The 21,881-nt window shown below is 39.7% G+C and overlaps 1 protein-coding gene across 1 annotated transcript in view; it reads right to left on the reverse strand.

Annotated features, from left to right (window-relative positions):
- Nucleotides 1–1,225: 1,225 nt before the first annotated feature.
- The window catches only part of TRUB1 (TruB pseudouridine synthase family member 1), a 28,954-nt gene continuing 8,298 nt past the window's right edge, over nucleotides 1,226–21,881 (reverse strand). Inside the window, 6 exon segments of the mRNA XM_027740027.2 lie at nucleotides 1,226–1,552; nucleotides 1,554–1,762; nucleotides 3,124–3,180; nucleotides 4,309–4,448; nucleotides 5,614–5,686; nucleotides 11,233–11,314. Coding sequence (XP_027595828.1) covers nucleotides 1,514–1,552; nucleotides 1,554–1,762; nucleotides 3,124–3,180; nucleotides 4,309–4,448; nucleotides 5,614–5,686; nucleotides 11,233–11,314 — 600 coding nt within the window. The 3' untranslated portion in view covers nucleotides 1,226–1,513.

Here is a 21,881-nt window from a genome sequence, read left to right on the forward strand (position 1 = left end):
ATCCTGCAATGAGAAACTTCAGGATATTTATTTAATTTCTTAGATTGAAGGTAAGATTGGGACTCGACCCTTTCATATAATACCTTTTAGTAAGGTGCAGACACAGACATAAAATACAGCATGTGGAGACTGAAGTCAAGTCAGGAATAAAACACAGGTTCTTTTCAGCAATAGAGGTAATCAGATACCAAGATAACTTACCATGGGAAGTAGCAAGACTACTAACACAGAGTCATTAAATCAAATTTTCATGTCTCTAGCTAAAAGATACACCCTAATATCAGCACAAACTCTTGACTCTACAGCATTCAGTACCTCAGTCAACCCCCTGTACTCCAGAACCAAAGTCCAAAGGTGTAGGAGTTGCACAAAGCCACAGAGACCTGGTGACCAGCAGCACGAAACGGTGTCAGCTGTCAGTCCATTCCTCCTTGGTGACATTGCAGTGACAGTTTCAAGAGCAGTTGTTTCAACCACTCCTTATGTTAATAACTAGGACAAGAGGAAAAAAGACCCATTATACCATTCTCAAACTACTGCCTTTTAGTAATTTTGAAAATCCCAAGGGAAGCAGTGGTGATAAAACCCATGCAATTAAGTTCTGTTGACCACATGAACTGTGGAACAGGCTCCCACTGCCCCGAGTGAAATAAAATGGCTTCAACAAAGATCTTTGATGGAGGGGTCCCTCTGTTGCCCACACAACTAGTCAGGATCAAATCAGAGCCTGGAAGAACATCAGCCTTTTACTCAATCCATGGTAGAATCCATCAAGCAATATACAGATGGCAAAAATTAACTTTATAAGCACTATGATGGGCACAACAGTTGACTGTACTTTAAATTATGGATGGTCACCAACTGGGACATTGGACTAGAATAAGACATGTACACCTGTAATCATGACTGTCCACTTCAGAGCACTGTTAGCAAACGGTTATCTTCAGGGACTGTTTATACTTAAAACTATTCATTTATGCTGACATTTCAGATTGAACTTAAAATATTAGCACCTGCACTTACCGTATTCTGCAAGCATTTGACTGAAAGAACAAGCAAAGGAAAAACTAAGGTAAAATGTATATATCCTGAAATGGACTTCAAGAAAGCAAATTGCCACACCACATTATTGTATCCTTCAAGTGACGGTCTTGTCATTGTGGTATTTCAGGATTTGGTTACCAGCATTAAAGAAAAAAAAGATTATGTTTTTTTTTGAGCACACTTATCAGACAATGTTTTTAAATTTTTTTATTGAGGAATTAGCAATAACAGCTATCTTGCAGCTTGAAAGTTCTTTAAAAGTTTATGAAGATTTGGCATCAATGGCAGACCCATTTACACTGTGCAAGAAGGAAAATAAACAGTCAGGACACAGTAAGCACTGAATATTTTCAGTGCACGTTCCAGCCCCAGAAAACAAAAGAGCCATTTTTCTTGTGTTGCAGTTTGTCACCCTCCCTTGTAGATTTACACAGGAGGTGGGACAGCACCAATCCAATCTTAAAATATCTCAATCATTCAGTCTTTTTCCTTGACCCAACTTATCACTTATCTTCACAGATCACAGCAGTTTCACCAGGATGCTCTGTCTTCAATTTTTTACGAGATGGCTCTCTGGGGAGCAGAGCTGTGCAGTGCTCTAAGGACCGGGCAATTTCATCAATTGTCCATTTGTCTTCGTGAAGGGCGTGTTCCTCCAGCGTGAACGGCCCCTGCTTGGTGCGGGTCAGCTCCTGCATAGTGGCACAGGTAGAGAGTTCTGCAGGAAGAAAAAGAGGAATTTAAAAGCTTAACCATTTGCAGCTCACTTAAAATGTATTTTTATATGTAGCCTTCCACATTATTCTGCTTTGCCTGAGAAGGAAGTTGACGAAGATTTATCACTCATTTATATCTTCTTAAATGCAAGCCCAGGAAGTCCTTTGGTTTCAGTAGATCTCCGGAGTAGTAAAGAGTTCAGAATCTGACAGAAAGTTGTCAAAAATTTTCCCAGATTTAGATCAGAATGAAAAGAGAGGAAATAATGTCATAAGATGTAAACAGAACATTCTGCATTCGCAAGTGACCATGAACTATTTCTCCACAGATTTTGAGGTGTTAGCACTTCTTGCCTTCAAGAATAATTTTTGACATTTTTATCCTGTGCTGCCTATCAGGATAATATAAACTAAGATAAGGAAAAATAAAAAAATATATACAAATGCTCTGCTGTGTTAAATAAATACCAGCAGGACACAATTACATAACGAGGGGGACAAAACATACCAGCAACCAGAGCTGACTAGTAAGTGCACAGGTACACTAAAATAATTTCTCCCATCCTTTCTGATGCAGGAAGATTTTCACTGCATTTTCAGTTTTTTAAAAGAAACCAGTTTCAGACAGACTTTATCTTGGTTTATCATTAAAAGGCTAAACATAAGCCAGTATGATCAGAAGGCAGTAACAGAAACTTTGACTTGCCTAAGCACAAATAACAACATTGAAATTCATAGGGTTATCCAACATTACTTGCCTTCTTGAACTGCAAATGTATAATTTAAGAAAAAAATTGGAAATGGATTATCTATTCTCCATCATGCAGTTTGATATAGAGCACAAAACAAATAACCCTGTGGGAAAGCAAAACTATTCACAGTTAAGGCAAAGCAGAAAGAAAACACTAGAAAAATCATCACCAATGTAGAAGTCTTTCCAGCAGATAGGGTTTATTATGTGCATGGTAATGTTCTGTTCAATCTCTTTTCAAAATGTGATGAATAATGTTTAAATGTTTAAAAAGACAGTGTCTTTTTTCTTCTTATTATCTTTAATCTGAGTTAGCTTTAACACATGGAGGAGGAAATAAAAAAAATCCCCACCTTGCCCTGCATTATCTTGCTGAGTGCTATTGCCTGCTCCACTTTTATCCCCCAGCCCCCAAGGTCCCCTGGCAATTATTCAGCCTTCATTCCCCCCATGCTCCCAAGAAAATTACCTTAGTATATAAAAACAAGTGATAGCACTACAATTCTGCAAAATAACACATAGGTCTAGTTCCTGGAGATAGGCAAAATGACAGAATTTTTCCATAAACACACACTCACTCCTTAAATTGTCCTGCTTTTTTTTCATGCCTACCTTTGCCAATGTCACTGACCAGGCTCCTGACATAAAAGCCACCGCCACATTCAACATCTGGAATGTTAAAAGTGACATAGTAAATTGCCAGTGCAATGTGAAATCTACTTTACATAGAAACCATGCCCCCACACAAATGTAAAAATGAGCTAAGCAAACAACCCAGTGATAAAATATTTATAGGATGCACCATCAATTATTCATCCTGTAACATATGTGCGGGTGAGATTGCTAAGCCAGACAGGAGGGAAAGCAAATAAAATGGCAACTGAACTAACTCACTGGAATTTAAGTACTTGCTGTGGTATGTGAACAAATGCTTCAATCCTATTCATTTTAAGCATTTCAGAAGGTTGATTCATATTTCTAATGATGAAGGCAAGTTATTTCAAGTACTGCCTAAACTGACTACCAATGCTTTTAAGATACTGCAGGCAGGCAGCTGCATAAAATTTTAAAATTCACCTTTAACTTTCCCTGCTATCTCGGGTCTTCCCTTCCCCCTCTGCCAGTGATCAGCTACTAGTCATTCAACCAAAAAGTAAGAGCTGAAGTAACACAGCACTGAGCTCTGTCACTCATACCTGCTCATCATGTAACATCTGGTCCACCAGAGGACCACAGGTCAACTAGGCAGGCAGATCAATGCAAGACATTATCTTGACCTTACAGGAGCATCAAACATTTACAACAGTTCTTTTTGGTTTATTTATTAATGTGCTTCTTAATGTACTATCCAAGTTTCTTGATGTATGACAGAAGGAAGGATGAGATCCTGCCTCCTCAACGAAGAAAGGGTTCTGACAGTAACTGATACTGGTCCCTGCTGCGCCCTGGGAGAGATGCCAGCAGGGCTGGGCATCTGTGTAAAAGAATGGGCAAAGTGGAGTAAGCAGACCTGAGACAGGAATGAGCTGGAGGTTGCAAAATCATGGACAGATGCAAATAATCCCCTGACCAGTCTCTCAGAATTTTCCCTCACTGAAAGATTACATATAATCAGCTTAACTTAAACCCAAAACATGGTGCTTTTAATGCAAAGTGAAAGTCTCTGCACATGGGCTGACACCAAAATAAGCAGTTGAGTGAAATGAAACCCATTTCACTATCTTAGTCCCATTGTGAGTGTAAATAAACACTAACAAGCTGGGAGCATTGCTCTATGTAATAAACTTTGACCTTTACCCAGCGTGAACAGTGGTGGCTGGAACTGCTGGAGAGAAAGGCTGTACACTCTCACTGGTCGAGCAGGCTTTGCTTCAACTGCTTCTCCCCTCTTCATCAGAGTTGAAAGCCTTTCTCCATCCTTCTTCAAAGCAGAATAGCTGATCAGACAGAGCATGAAAATGTGTGTCATACGGTTGTAACAGAACAAGCTTCCCATTCTCTAGATCCTGTTAATATTGGACTGGAGTAGCATTTTACTCCTCTCCAAGTACTCACAAAAAACCCACAAAATCTCTTGGACACAGAATCATCTCATTTGACAGCAGCTCTATAAACTGGAAAAGAGGAGATGGTCCTATATTTATCTCTTGGTGTACAGATTTAAAAGTGTTTCATCACTCAATTTGCAGTTTATGAAATAAAAGGGTTTCTATCAGGGTTACAACACTTGCATCTGCCTCTAACATCCTGTCTCTCAGAAGTCTGCAGGGCATGCTCTCTTCTAGCGTTATGTTGAGCTGAGCACTGGGAGTCGCTCAGACAACTCCTGTAGTTCTGCATTGCACCTTTCCTTGTCTCACACCAGGGTCTGTCCTGAACAGCAACTTCCAAGTTATGTACCTATGTTCTAGGGTGTTTAGGGAACCATTACGGAACCAAAGAAACTGATTTCACTGATTATATGGAACTTTACCCAAAGCCCCAACTTTGGTCATGACAGCAAGATGACCACAGAAAAATCAAAAAAGGTCTTGCTCAAATTAATAGAGAGCAATTTGAAACAGGTCACATGAAGCAGAACACGTACAGAGTTCCAGACCTTACAGGGTTTACATTGGAACCACGGTGACATATGGTAAATGCAAAGGAAAGTATGTTAGCTGGAATCACCATAAAAGCCATCTGTCACAAGCCAAGTGCTTGCACACTGCCAGCTACTGTGGCTCACCTGACCAGAAGAAATTTGCTCAGTCATTCATCACTCATTCACACTCTAAGGTTGCAGAAAACTAATTCAAAGTCATTTAAGGCACTTCCACAGAGATGTCAGGAAGATTGGAAGGCAGGACAGAAGCCATCAAGCCCTGTTCAAGACTTTTGCTACTTGACATTTACCCAAAACATCCACAGACTCCAGGTCACCATTTGCGCTCAATCTTCAAACGAGCATGACCTGCACTTGCAAATGTTAAACTCCTGACTGCCTTGCCTCTATCCTCTTGCCAAAACGTGTCTCAATACTTCTGGGAGAACTGACTTCTGTTGGCAAGTCCTCACAGCTGAACACAACTGTCAAGATTGTCTGAATATTGTGGAACTTACAGTGGAGGGACTTGCATGATGTGCCCCGTGAACTTTTGCAGCACATTTTCAAGATCTCCTTTTGTTACCTGATCTGTAGAAAGAAAACAGTCAGTATGTTAGTACTGATTATTCACATGGCACTAATGGCATCAATCACGTTCCACAAACAGATACAAATCAGAGTTCCCTCTCATGTGAATTTAGCTTGAGTGAAAAACACCAAAGAAAAGAGAAAAAACAGAATGTAGGTAGGAGTGTGAATTATCACAAAAAGAGTGGAACAAACTGTCCAAGGTGATTAAGACAGTCTGGACACTTTCAGAAGGGCAGAAATTCTCATATACACAATTTTCTTCTGCAATTTCCCTCACCTGAGGCTGCAAATCTATCTTTCTTGGGAACTAGACCAAAACTACAACATTTGGCACATTCTAATTTTTGTTAAAGCACCAAAAAGAATAAAATGCTCATCTAACCTTGGGAACTTCTCTTTAAAAGTACCTAACTGCTGGTGAAAACACAACAGATAATTAGAGAACAAAACCATTGGGTTTTGTGGGTTGTTTGTGTGTTTTTTTTTTTAGTGAAGAAGATTGTGTCTGGAACAACACATCAAATTTCCCTGTCAAACTTGCAAATGCACACCAGGGTATAGTTACATACTAAGTAAGGTAATTTTACTAAAGAAACCCTGTAAAAGAAAGACAGCTGTTTCAGGCAATCTATTTGAAGAGTACACATACACATCTGTCCCACTTTTATTAAAAGGCTATAACCTAAGTAGCTGATTGCATTGGTCCTTTGAAGCTCTATTCAACAGATATGACATTCATCCCTAATTTGTTTAGAGAGTGCAAACACAAGATCTGTGATCACAATGCACTTCAGTGCATTTCTACTGTCTAGGGCTTCACTAGTCCTGTTTCTTATAAGTTATATTCAATTAGTGTCACCCAGCTAAGTCAACAGGGTTCTGGAACAGAAACCAAGCAAATTTATTTGTTGAGCCTTCATTATATTTTGGAACAGATCTTTAATTGCAAGCTTTACAAAACAGATGTACTTCATGCTGTAAGTAAGTAAGATGAGATTTCTTTTCACAGCAGCTTTAGGAGATGGTATTGTGGTACCTCAGTCTTGCAAAGCACACTTTGCAGCCTCAAGAGAAGGGATGTCCCTAGGCCCAAGCAGCTGTCCCAAGAAGTGTTATTAACAGCAGGGTTGGAAGACCTTGGCAAGAGGCACAAAATTCAGTCAGGGATGCTGAGAAAGACCAATTTACATCAGAATACAGACTTGGAACAACAAAATCAATTGTATAGTAAGTCCGAATCTTCTGAAGAGTTTCTTACATTGTTATTTCAATCTTTTGTTTCTATTTAGCAAATTTCTATATCACAACAAAACTACACAGTGGAAAGTTAGCATGACCCAGTTCTATGACAATGACCCTGTCAGCCTTCTTGTGAACCCCAAGTTGCTTCACGTTAGAATTCAGTATTTGAGACCTAAGCAGAAGTGTCCCTGGGGGTTCTCTTTCCAATTTTCATCCCATGAACTGCATTTGTGACAAATGAGAGGTCTGAGTTCAGTTCTGGCTCTGATCTCATATTCCCCGATTGAGAAGTTACATGCAGCCTCTGAGGAAGTCACTCGTAACATAGGCAACCTCTGTCTCAGGAGATAAACAAAAAATCCCCACGTGAGGAATGATGCATTAAGCCATTAACAAACAAACGTTGTGTGGTGCATAATCAAAGTAAATATTTACAGATGAGTTTGCTAAGATCTAGAATAAATCATATTTGTCTTCTGCAATACATCGTGGCACAAGCTGGCCAGTATTACGTTCTGAAAACCTAAACCCATGTGGTTTGTTGTTCGTGTAAACAGGCAACACTGCCTTTGTGTTAATGGATTGTACTGGATTCTTGTCCTCTCCTAGAACAACATACAATCTGGTGGAGCTTTTTCCAGCACTCCAGAATGTTTTATTAGTCTTCTCCCAAACAGTTTAACTATGTCTAAACTCTGTATTTGTTCCAAGCACCAGTTTGGACCCATGGTTCTGCAGGGCTCTCTGAACCATCTTTCAGCTCCCAGTCATTACATCCACAGCACAGGCAGAGGGGAATGTGGTCCTGCTGCCCAGAACTCTTTCCCCTCAGGACCCTGGCCACAGGTCTTCCTCGCGCAGCTGTGGGCTTGGGTTTATGTTAACAGCTTGTCTGGTCAGCAAGTTGAGGGCAGCATTTGGACTCAGCCCTCCATCAACTTGAATATGAACACATCCATAAAGGCAAATTAGCACAAAATGTCCCAAAACGTGCTGTTTGACCTTCTTCTCCACTCCCTGAGAGTAAAGGGTTGAGAGACATTTCTGCAGGACACCTCTGTCACTGCCCTTGCTAAAGAGAGTAACCTATTCCTCCCAAGGTCCTCATTCCAAATACCAAATATCCTCAATCTGCTGTATTGCAGACCATGAGTCTTAGCTGGAAGCTGGCCTCAAAACTGCACCTCTGTGTCCCTCCAGGGAGGGGTGTGGAGGCTGTCCCCCTGATTCACAATGATTTCAGTAAGGACTTTCAAGGTTTAGCTCACGGGATAATTTCATCCAGTCACCAGGAATAATGAAAACCTTAACTCAGAGCAAAAAGGCTGTACCTGCTCTGAGGACACTACTTGGAATACATTCCATTCAAGACTCTTTTCTAAATTTCCTCCTAAGCCCTTAGACTGGCAGTGTAGTTACATGGTTTCTGCACAGGCTCCGCATCTTCCAGTGGATCATTCCTTATGAATCTACCAGCATCCCAAAGTACCCAGAACTTCTGGCCTCCAATGCTTCTAAAAACATTTAATATAAGGCTATTAGCTTCTAACAACAAAAATTCCAAAGAACAGTTGTGTGCTTCTGAACACTGGTGACTGTTGATTTTTTTTCCTGCTATAAAAGAAGGAAAATAGTTACCAAACCATAAGGTGCCAACTGTGCCACAACCTCAAGAAGCCTCCACTGAAGGCTTGTTAACAAACAACACCTAAACAGAACTCAAGAATTATCCATGACAGTCTAACAAAAGTACAGCAGATGATCTCAATTCCACCTGGCCTGGCACAAATTATTTGAAAACAGACAAGCAGAATGCTGAAATTACTACATTTTCCAAATTATTCAGGTAGCTCTGTTAAACATATATTTCAGCATAATCAGCAGAGACCTGCAGAAAATCCTCATTAATTCTGTTCTCCATATCTGGATATGGCCTGTAGGCAGCTGGGAGGAAGTGGGTTTCAGAATGCACATCCCTATGCATAGTTACAAATATTAAAAATGGGCTACAAACATTAATGTGCTCAAAAAGGCATCAGAAGAACTCTAAATGCTAGGTGCTTCCAAAGCCAGCATCTGGTAGCCTGGCAGCAGTATGAAACCATTTCAGGCGGAAATGCAAACTCGTCTGATAAGAAACAATCAAAAAACTATGAGAAGTTCAGGAGGAGTTAAAACCAAGGAACTCTTTTCAGTACATCCTTTCATTGTGACTAACTGTACAGTTTGCTTCCTCAGCTGCTGTCTAGGGACACTTTGAGGACTAAAATGTAACATTTCTTATAGTTAAGATAGCTGGCACCTTTCTGCAGGCACTTTCCTCTTGTGGTCCAATGGAGTCATTCAAGAAGAGTTTTATATAACTTGAAACTGTTTTAGTGCCCTTTCTCTGCAATAAGGCCCAATCTTGGTACAGTAGGATTATATTCCCTAGCAGACGCTCTGCTTCTCCCAAGATCCTTGCAGGTATCAAAGGAAAACTGCAATTCAGCTCAAATATCTGGTTTTGGAGTACCTGTAAAGGGTTAGAGATTAGGGATGTTGGGCCACCCTGAGTACCCTGCAGAAAACCAAGCTGATTGGGAGAAGATGAGAAACATCTGTCTTATTAGAATGGGAGAAAGGAAGGAAATACAAAACATGTAGGTACCATGGAAAACAAAAAAGGAATATGCATGTTCCCTCCTTTTCTTTTCGAAGAAATCAAATCTGACTGATTTACGCCAACATGGAAAGCAACTGAGACCAATTTCATGAGCGTTTTCTTTCTGCTCTCAGTCTCAGTAGAAGAGAAATACTGCTCTTCATGAGACCACTTGAAGAACTGCAAATGCAACTGATCTCAGTTTAAAATGATTAGCAACCCAAAAAAGGGGGTATTTTTAACCCAAGTAAATTCTCCAAGCACACAGTCTAACAGAAAAGCTAAACCACCATAACAGAGGAGGTGGTGCAGAGGTGGGAACTACTGTAACAGTAGAGCCAGTGAGAGAAATGCACTTGAAAACAACACTAAATTCTATCTGCAGTAAACAATACAAAATAAGAAAAGTAAAACCAGAGTCACAAGAAACACTTTTTTTTTTAATTTAACTATGGGATTTGTATCTACTTAAAATGGTATTTCACAGCTTACATATGAGCAAGTATCTGCAACAAATACCAATTAGTGCAGCAGAACCACAACGTTCCACCTTGAATGAACCAAGAAAGTGTCCTTTCCAACCATCATGAAGCATTGGCAACTCCTAACACCATGTGCATGCTCAGCCCAACTCTTCAGAAGCTCAGAGAGATTTAAAACTTGATCCTGAAGAAAAAGCAAATGATCCAACATCTCCGAATAACACTACCTAGTAAATAATACTATTTAGAATGATCCATCATGTTAATGTGGACAAGAAACTCATGCTTGCCTGTCTCATACAAAAATTAAAACTGCAAAAGAAAGGAGACTGGGGGTGAGAAGTGAAATCCAGGCTACCTTTTTCATCAAGCTATTAGAAAAAAAGATAATTTACTTCATGTACCTATTACCAGGTACCACAAACAGTGTAGAGCCTGTAGAGTTGCTAAGCAACCAGTTACCTTTTTTTGTTTTTCTTTTTTACCCCCAGGCTGTGAAAGAAGTAATGGCAAATACATTTACTGTGTCCCTGGTTAGTTCTACATTGTTTCTAAAATGCCCTGGGTATTGTGGAATGTCCACTTCAGCAAAGCCACAGTCAGGATGAGTTCTGAAGCCTTAAACTCTTGCACTGTGCTCTATGGGGCAGAAAAATTCATTTATTAAAGATGTTACAACACAGGCTGCAAGCAAGAGCAAGATTTGGTAGGTGACCATATGAAGAATGTGGTTTATGCCATTCTCATTCTGTGCTGAGCAGTCTGTAGTTAAAGGGAAGATCCAGGTACTTTATTCCTCCACTGGTCTTGAAGGGTTTTACTAAAAGAGCACTCATGGGACTATACACGGAGAGAGGAAAATGTTACTGGACACAGCACGTCATTTGTCAGCCTGTCAAAGATTTAAAATGACACAGTCCTGCCCAATTCTATTTTCTCCCTCCTAATCTAACGCCTGGTTTGCTTTTTTTCCAACAGAAATGAACACTTGCGTTGGACATAATTGCATGAAGCTGGTTTGAATTACATGAGCACTTAAGTTGAAGATGAAATAATCTTAGTTTAATTTCACATTTAAACTTAATTCAGAGTCCCAAACATCTCTTCCGCTTTTCTATGACAGAGACCATTTATGCCTTCAAATTACATCAAGTGTATAGATAATTTATACTTACCATAAGGTTTTTCTTCAGTTACTTTTCCTGTAGCATCTAATGTATCAGTAGCTTTGCCCAGCATTCCAATGGCAGTGTATTTCTGGGAAGGAAGAAGAGAGATGGAGAGATTAGTGAGTCAGGTCATCAAGGTTGTTTCTTCTCTTCTTTTTCCTTTTTTTTTTTATATAAAGACTGCAACTACCAATTACTTCAAATCAGAACAAGAAGGATACTACCTGAGTAGTCAATCCAGCAACTTTGGGTAAGCAAAAGTCAAGAGGGAAAGACATGGAACTAAACAAAAGTAAATCCTGTTACACGTCCCTGTGATTTTGGTTTTAGAAACCCAAGCAAGAAGTAACATGGAATCCAATTTTTACTATAAATACATCAATACCATAAAGAAAATAATGGGATGGCAAAATCAAAGTCTCTGTGGGGTGTCATATGTCATTGTTGAAGCAAGGCACATAGAGTACCTTTCACAGACAATTTTTCTGTTCCTTTGCACATTAAAAAAAAAAACATACAAAGATCTTTACTTGTGAAAACAAAACACCCATTTCCAAGGCAAAGCATTGCAACAGTTCTGCCAGGAAATGCAGTGATATGCAATAGCCTGAAGCTGGAGCTTTGATCACCTGGAATCTGCTAAGGACCTTGTGACCAGCACAAGGAGTGCAAGGCCACTGAGCAACACCTCTGCTTGTCATGAGTTCTCTGATTATTTCTGTTTCAGGGTTTTTCAGGGTTCTTCTCTAAAAAACTGTTCAGCGTACATGTCTGTAGTTTGCAAGAAGGAACTGACCTGTTCCCAGGACAGTAGCTCTTGTTCTTATTGCATTTCACCTGCTGCCCCCCTTTTTCATGTTTTCACCCTAAGAAGTGCCATGCTGTGGGCATAGGGCACAATCTCCTGGAGCTGACAAGGCTCCCCAGGAACCAGTTGCTCCATGTCTTGTCACAAGGCTACCAACACCTGAAGACTCACTCTCTAACGTGAGTTTAGGTCAAGTTTGCAGATACCATCAGGGATTAAGATCTGTGGTTTGATCCTATGCCACTCTATTTCCCTCAGCTTCCTATGTTAAATCCAGAGGCCTTCAGAATAAAGCCTCAGAGAGAAAAATCAAAGTGTTCAACACGCCTACATCCCAGTAACGTTTTCAATTAACTTCACCCCCAGCTGAGTTAATACAAATTTGAACCAAGTCATAAAAGGATGTATCTTTTAGAAACTGGTTGACCAAATTCGACTGGAACACATCCAAACAAGCATAAGCACTAACATTCTACTCTTTGATGCAATGCATCCTTTTTCATGTACTTGCAAAGTACAAACAACCTCAAGTAATAACAGTGTACGCATATAAATCACACCCACAACATTGGACTACTAAGACATGCCTTGATTTTGTTCCATGTGACAACCTGCCACTTCTATGTATTTCTTCAAGCAACTGCCACAAAATGGCAGCAGCAGAAACAGTCAGACAAAAGGCAGCAGAGTGCAGACTTTAATATAAAAATAACTGTATTCTTTGCTTACTTCATGTGCTGGTTTTGGCTGGGATAGAGAAAATTTTCTTCATAGTATCTAGTATGAGACTATGCTTTGGATTTATGCTGAAAACAGTGTTGATAACACAGAGATGTTTTTGTTACTGCTGAGCAGCGCCTACACAGAGTCAAGGCCTTTTCTGCTCCTCATCCCACCAGTGAGCAGGCTGGGAGTGCACAAGGAGTTGTGAGGGGACACATCCAGGACAGCTGACCCCAAATGTCCATAGGGATATTCCAGACCATATGGTGTCATGCTAAACTATAAAGTGGGGGGAAGATGAAGGAAGGGGGGTATGCTGGGGGTGATTAGTGTTTGTCTGTCAAAGGCACCAATACACTTGACAGAGCCTGGCTTTCCTGGGGATGGCTGAACACCTTCTTGCCCAAGGAAGTGGGAAATTAACTCCTTGGTTTGCTTTGCTTGTGTGCATGGCTTTGCATTCCTTACTGAACTGCCTTAAACTCAACCCACGGGTTTTATCTTTTTTTGATTGTCTCTCCCATCCCACTCAGAGGGGAGTGAGCAAACAGCTGTATGGTGTTTAGCTGCCTGCCAGGTTAAACCACATTAAACACCACATCAGGGCTACTTTTTCCCCAAATATTGCAGATGTATGAATCCCCTGATACCTCTGCAAAGGCGGGTATTTTAAAATAAAATCTTTGAAGTTTACACACTTTTGGAATGCATGAAAAAGAAACAAAAGGAAGAATGGATGAAGGCTGCTCCACAACAAATATTTAAATTAACTTGCAAGCATATTATGTGCTTTCAGGACCATAAAATTGCCTGCTTTCCAAGACATTTAATGATCTGGTTCTGAACATTTAATAGCATAGCTAGAAAGAGACACTATTCAGCAATTATTCTAGAGGTTAATAAAAACATGTGAGCAGATCATCATTATAACAGCATGATGAATGATCTTAGCACTTCAGTAAAACTTTAAATCTGAAAAATTAAAACCTCATACTCCATCTTCAGATGTTTCCAAATCAAAATACTCATACTACTTCAGTTCAAATTACTTTCTTCCTCTTAATTCTGGTCTTGGCTATCTTGCTTCAGGCTGTCTGTTACAATAACATGTTATAGTTGACCTACCAGCAATAAAGAGATAATAACTGTATGAACAATACAATCCAAATCTCATCACTTAATCTCTGCAACAAAGGCAAAAAAGTATGCAATTTATAAAAAGAACATCCTTAAAAGTTCCCACTCCTTAGAGGAGCCTTTATAGAGTCACAAAATACTCAAGACATCAATGCAATAATCCACAAAAAAGGCTACAATAGGTCAGGAAATTAAGAATTACAGTTGTTTTATGATCAGTCTCTGGAATACCCTTGGGTATCTACAATTATATATCATAATTCTTACTAGCCTTAATAAAGTTTACTTTTCCTTTGCTAGGGTGCAGGACCTGGAGCTTGTAGAAGATAATATGAGAGTCCAGACTTAATCTATTGTTCCTCTTACTTTGTGCCAAAATTCAGCATTGACTCTCTCTAGACTCTCACTCACACTGTCCTCAGAAGCACCCAATGGATTCTGAGTCACTTAAGTCTTCGGTGACCTTTTCTCACCTCTGTTGGCAATCATTTATTTCTTCCAGTTTTCTAAAATACATCTAGGAGCATTCTTCCTGTACTCTCAAATTACAAATCACTGCAGGAACACAGACAGCAACTGCTCACAACCACGCTGCCTTTAACCCACTCAATCTGGAACAAAAAAAGAAGGTAGTAGGTGTTGCAGGAGTGGAAAAGCCTGGCAAGTGCAGAAAACATCCCTCTATTGGCAGCTCCCCACAGAACATTCTGCCAATCAACAGCCCCTACATCCTTGCCCTCTACTCATCTCAAGAGACCAGGACCCAAATCATTTAAAGATTAAAAGCAGCACCTCAACTTCACTATGGGATTCCAAAAGGGTAGCACATTAAAAGCCAAGATCAAGCATTCCTAGTCACAACTCTCAAGTGCTGCAGCATTGTGCATTAATTCCAGCTTTTAGTGGTGGTCTGCATGGTCCCAAAGCAGAGCCTCACAATTGTACAACAGCACCCTGAGCACGTACAGACCATCCCAAAACTCTCCTGCATCAGGGAATGGCTGTGTCTCTCAGCTCTTCAGAAAAACATTTTCTTGACATTATGGCAACCGAAACAAAGGGCAGCAAAGTGATCAGAAGCCCCTGAGCATAAGCAGCTCCTCTACTCACACTAGGGAGGAGATAGCCTTAAGAAGATACTTTACAGTGCCAAACCACTGCACTCTGTCAATGATAATGCACAAACTCTGTCACACGGCCTGGGGGATGTGCTGGATAAAACCTCAGCAAGACCAGACAGACAGTGAAATGCTTGGGCTGTGTGCATTTGCTACCATACCCATGACCAGGAAGAAACATGCCATAAAAAACAGCACTGGAGAAAAAACAGGATTACAGGAACCCATAAGAAACAAATTACAAAAACTCTAATAAATCTCACAGATCTTGGGAACAGGAATTCTGTTTTAGAGTCACAACCACAGGGCACAGTCAACATTTTCATAAATAATAAACCATATGGTTACAATAATTTTTTTAGTAAGAGAATAGCTATAATTTGGCTTTTTTATTTCATATCCAGAAAAATCTTTAGACTAACATAGAAAGGGAAAGAATAGCCATAAAAAGAGAGAGGAAAAAGGCAAGACTTTATCAGTATACATATTTAACACTGAAAGGAGGAAGAGAAGGAAGAAGAATCCCCTCCCGTTCCAGGGCAGTACAGCCAGCAGAGCTTTTAGCTGCACAGCCCACCCGGGGGGGGGGGCCTCGGGGAGGCTAAAGCCCCTGGGCTGACTGCCAGGCATGTCTGCCCCACTTATCAGTGCAAATGCCAGACAGACCATGGAACAGAGCTTCTCAGTTTTAACTGTTAATATATCAAGGTTTTATTTGGAAAGAAGCCAGAGAGTTGAAATCTTAAATTATAACATGTTTTAAAAGCTTTTTCAAACATGGAGAAGCAACACTTTAGAAGAGCTAGACAGAAACACAAGTAATTATGAAACAAGGTCACTAGTAGCTGTCAGGAAGATTTTAAGATGGCTCCCACTACAAGAATTTCCCAGGCAAGCAAGCTCTCTGGAAGAGGCAGTTCATGAGTTCATCCAAGGATGACCCATTTTCTAGTCACAGCAGCAACTGAACACAGAAGTGTAAAAGGAAAATAAATAAAAAAAGGCTACGGTCCCCTGTGCAAGAGACTCAAAGCTGGGAATGAAAAGCCACATTGGATAGAAAAAGAAAGTCAATTTATGTAAACTGATGTCTGCATGTGGCTAACAAGTTTGAGGGAACATAAAACAAACAAACAAAAAACAAGTGCTCTAGAGAACTTGACAGAAATCAGAGTGAGCACACAGCAGGCAAGCACTGATCAGAATTGGTGCTCCTCTGCCAAACCCATTCCATCTGCACTTACAGCTTTGCAGACTTAGGCCACTGAGATAATGAAGAGGCCTTAAACTCTCAGTTTTACAGTGACGTTCAGTTTGTGTTTAATGATTTCTAAAGCACAAATAACATGTTCTGGATTTAATATTTACAAAACTTATTTTGCTGTTTGTATAACATAAGCAGCTACCAGTGGTTTCCAGTGTGCTAATCATCCACCAAAACCGAGAAGTACATGAGGTAGACAAATAAGCTGGGAAAAAAACCCAAGGGTTGCCATAGTTTCAATTATTTTCCAAAACAAAGCACTCTCACTAAGCAGATTCCAATATATTAAAAGCACAGAGTCCTAATCTCTTAAAAGCAGGTTGCACAGAGGGCAAAATACAGACTGCGGGGTGAGGGAGGAGTCGCATGTTTCACGATAGAGCAAATCCAAAATTATCAAACACCAAACATGTCCTCTTGATATACATAAACATTACAACTTCTCTACCATTATTTTTTTTCTCCTAAAAGAAAAAGCTGACTTTGTGCTAAGCCTGCACGACATTTTATTTACTGCTAGATGCTGTAATTGTACAGTCATTGCTGAAGAACTACCTGATCTTTACTTGTGGACTAAACAGGATTTTCTGACCTCTTATGTCAGCTTACTTACAAAGTTCTGCACAATGTTCAAACATGTGACCAGATTTTTCATGTGAAGGATTAGAACCAGCTGTAATAGGGGAACCCACAGAAGATACTTTACTTGTAGATCAAAGAAACTTTAAGGTGTCAGCTAAAAACTGCAGCAAGTTTGAATTCTGGTGTCAGAGAAAGTACAGGAAAGGGGGCAGGTGGGAGAACAATCCCAACAGTAACAGGAACGCTAAATCACCTGAGGTAGCACCAGGCCACATGTCATTTGTAAACAAAATATAGGCTCACAACATCCAAGAGGGGATGCAGATCAATGTGCAAAAGTGGCTGCAAACCCTTCTGGCACTTGCGCTCTGTGGAAACCTCTCTCACTCACCAAAATGTCTCAGGTTGGCTCTTAAATTTCATCCTCAGCTTAAGTACCCGTTTCCTTATTCTGTCCTCTAGCACCCACATCACAGATAAAACAAAACAAACAAAGACAACCTCCAAATTCTACCTGGGAAACAGAGTTTTAAGGAAATACATAATTCTCTGCCCAGAAATATAAGTCCTTCCAGAGAGGTTAGACTTGACAGCTACATACAGATACAACTGAATGCATGAAAGTCTGAATTCAAAGGCATTGCTAAAGCCAAGATGCAGCAAATTCTAAAAGGCACCTTTTAGAGCACCTCCAAATTACTAGAAATGAACACTAGGGAAAACAATGGAGAATGGCCAGTTTAAAATCAGCTACCATTCTTTTTATTTTCTGTTATTTTTATTAAGAATGAGAAAAAAGTCTTGCCAAGTTGTAGCCTTAATTTTTTAATGAATCCAAGCAAGAACTGTGCATGCAGCACAGCCATATGCACAATTATAGAAAGGTCAAGAGGAAAGAAAGTGCCAGTGACCTCCTGAATGGAACAGCAGAAAAATCACACTAGAGTATGCTCGTAAAATATTTGGCATTTTTGGGGAAAGAGCAGCACAATAGGTGCAGTCTCTTCAAGATTTCCAACAGTTTAAAAAAAGAGTGTGAATATTAATAGAGCATGAAGCTGAGCTATTAATAGTTTAGGCCTCTGGGGTGAGCATAAAAGAGACTTGAGCAATACACAGTATGTTAAGCCAGCTTACTAACAGTAACACTGCAGTACAGTACATACCTATACTACTGAACAGCTGCTTCTTCTTCTACAACTTTGTTTTGGGGATATCAGGCAAGGCAGAAAAGACTACATATTCAAATCAGCCTCTTCTCTTCTTACAATTTGTTACCAAAAAAAAGGCAGGTTAAAAAATGTATCTTATGTTTTGCAGTAACAGGTAATTAAAGATGTTGACAGTGTGTAAGGCCATTTCATCCAGTTAACATTTCAGCCCTTCCCGATTCCCGCATCCTCCACTGTGAGAGTTTAACATCCCCTCAGTGCATCTTGCTTTGTACAGACACCACTTCAAGTTTTGATAACACCTTCTACACATTCTCAAAACACATCAAAACCAACCTCATTCATGCATTTTCCCAGCCCTCCTTTCATGTAGGCATTTTCCTTGTGACAAAATAAGGAGGACAATCACACTTTCATAAACTGACACTGATCTCTACTTAATATATTGAGGTATTCAGGGGACATGAAATTCATTGTAAAGTAACATGCAGAAGATAGAAACTAGTGCTAACTTTGCATACACAACAATGGGTGTCCGAACCAATCTCCCCTCCTCTAGAAAGAAGTCATGGAATTCCAATATAAAGTTCTGGTTCTGCAAAAACTTTCTCAGGTGCCAGTAGTGGTTAAAAAACCCCCACCAAACTGTTATAGCAGCACCTGGATGTAGCTATTGCAGGCTACAGACATTAAATAGGACAAGTTTTATTAAGAGACATCTTTGCACTGTATTATGCAAACACACGAAGAAGTACTCCTTGAATATTTGCACAATAACGTAGGAAATACCATGTAACAGAAATGTCAAGACTTCTCAGTCCTATACCTATATTTAAGGAACATAATATACTTCATCTAATGCCCAAAATGGTAATTAAATGGATGAAATTAAGCAACCAGTACATGTCAGGAAGAATTCACCCAGCCAGTCTACAAGGGCTAAAACACATCCATCCGCCCGTGGGTTAACATCTCCCATAAAACAATCACTCCACCTCCAATCTGCCAGTCCTGTTCCTCAAGGGAAACCTACAAAACACCTTTCAAAATAAGCCTGGGAACTAAAATTCATAACTCCACTGGGTTCTGAAAAAACCATGGGCTCAACAGAGATATTGGATTCCTGGCACGCTATAATGTTACCTCACACTAACCCCTTCACATGCCACAACATATAATCTACCAGGCTCTCTCTTTCCCCTAGGAGATAACCTTATCATCTCCTCCTTTCCCTTCTACCTCCCTTGTAAGGAAACAATAATTTCTTTGGGCTTGAACACAGGCAAAATAATGACATTTTGTGTAGCTACAACACCTTTTGTTTAAATGGGCAGGTCACATACTGCACTCTTTTTTTTTTCTCACCTCTGCCATCTCAATACAAAAAGAAATTCAGTCTGACCCTTGGTTATGCTGGATAGGATACCATAAACAAAGAGATGTGAGAATGTAAGAGGGCATAAACCACAGAGTGAAAAATGAGAAGGTGCTGCAGATGAAAAATATCCGAGGGAAAGGGCTAAAGAGCAAACAAACCACTTTTACTTGGATTTCTCCAAGACAAGTAGAGACAGTTGGATATGATAATACTGCAATTCGGAAGGAAAAGCCCAACTAAAATCACAGATGAACACAAGCAAGATGGGATCTGCAGAATCATCAAACAAGCAATAACAGTCCCCCTCACCTTGTGCCTGGGAGCTTGGCTGATCCCTTGTGCACAAATCCTTGCTACCCCATTCAGGAGATAAACTGCTTTCTGAACCTATTTTATTAAAGCAGGTAATAAAAAGTAGCCTATCTTTGTGGAACAGTCTTGGGGGTATTACCTAGACAACTGCTTGCCCTCACAGCATTGTTCATACCACACTCACAAGCATTAACAATATTTTTTTTTAGAAATGGTCTAAAAGATCCCTACTGCACTAAACTCTAAAGAAACCTAAAATTTAGTTTTAAAGTCCACAGCTTCTATTTTAGATCTGAGAGAGGGCTTGCATATCCAAACACCTGGTTTTCCATATTACACGTATCAGTCTAATAAAATTATTACAACTGCCCATAAATCTTGCCCTTTCAAGACAATGTTAAAAATAGTAGAATCTGAAAAAGAAAACAGAACACATCCCTGTGCACTGTATTTATAATTGCTTTTGTTTTACTAACTCCAAAAGAAAGCACTATGAAGCTCAGCCCTAGAGAAATTTTTAAGATTAAAAGTAAGAGCACACACCATCAAGAGGATCGTTCAAAAGGAAAGCCAACTCAATTTTCTTGCACTCATAACTCAAATATATGAACTGAAGCACAAACTGCTTTTAACACACACTGAGAAAAAAACCAAACAAACAACCCAACACGGTGAGGCTCTTCAAAAAGAAATTAGGATTTCTAAAGAAACAGCACTTACACCATCATGGTGTGCATGTCAATGTGCAAACACACAAACGCTGGCAGAAGAATAGAGGTCTCGGAGATGCCGAGTTCTTACAAGCCTCCTGAAAACAGACAGATAGAGGAAATAAATCTATTGCAGCTTCTGCTAAGAAGGGTCCAGAGGGAGCCCCACTGAACTACTGGATACCAGAAAGTCCACATGGGGCTTTGGTGCCTAACGAGCTGTAAACAAACACAGTCACAAGTAAAGGCTTCATTAGTTTTGCTCCTTATAGAACCACTAGATGTGCTTTTTAATGCGTTATTAATTCACTGAACTCATTGCCAAAAGATGGAACCTAAGGACTTAATTAAAAAAAATTAATTCATGGAGAAAGCTTGCAAGCTTTATGTTTGAGAAGTTAAGGGATACAAATTAACGCCTAATTTTTAGGACAGTAAGGTAATCATGGGAGTTAAAGAAACAACATTCTTTATGGACACTTTGTTGGCATCTGATGCCATCCTTCCAGAGAAACAATTTTGCAATACACAAACTCTAATCCCAGAATCCCACTGCAAAAAGTAACTCACATGTCTCAGAAATTCTGTTAAGGTGAGTTGAACCACTTGCTGCTCAGACAAGTCCTTTCTCTTACAATACAAGTGTGACTGGCAAGATTTTAGACCTAATCACTGTACTAGCACTCATTTTCTATCCAGGATTCATAAGAATTCAAATTTTAACAATTATAATAAATGAAAGTTTATTATAATAAACGAAAGTGGTCACTGATGCATCTTCATTCTGCCTATAATCTCTTTTTCTCCTTCTAGGCTTTATGAACACTTGGAATTTGGGATTTACTCTATCCAGTGGTTTGGGGTTTTTTGGATAGTTCCATTCTGAAAAAGCCACAAAATTTGAGATTGAATTTTCTATTTTAATTAGTCATTGCCCAAGCTTGTGCACCCAGTGCAAAGTACTCGGGCAATTTCCCTCACATCACTTGAGCACTTGGGCATTCAGATTGTATGTGGACCATAAGTAGAAGTTGCATGCTCAGATAAAACCAATAAAACCATGTTTTCTGCTCATTGAGAGGCAGTGATTTCAAGAACAGTTTGATGGATGGCCAAGTTCTGGCTTTGTTTATACTAGTATGACTAAAATTCTCTTAGGGTGAACCCAGGTCTTATCTAACTGAAAAAAAAATGCAAATTAAGCACAGAACTTGAGTCTGAAAGTTTCAATTCTCCAGTTTTATCTCATCTAAAAATAAAGGCTGTACATTTTGGGAGACATCTCCTCCCTATGGAAAGTACTAGAATAATGCAGAATTTCACGGCTCATTGCTCTTCCTTTTTTTTCTTCTCTGATGAGTACCTGATCATTTCTCTCATTGTTTCTATGTAACAGCAGCATATTCCGGTAGATGAGAGGTTTTAAAAGAGGACTACCACTTTGGAAACTG

This window comes from Pipra filicauda, unplaced genomic scaffold (assembly GCF_003945595.2).
Source record: "Pipra filicauda isolate LSUMZ 115617 unplaced genomic scaffold, ASM394559v2 scaffold322_size837228_pilon, whole genome shotgun sequence".
In the NCBI taxonomy this organism is placed as follows: domain Eukaryota; kingdom Metazoa; phylum Chordata; class Aves; order Passeriformes; family Pipridae; genus Pipra; species Pipra filicauda.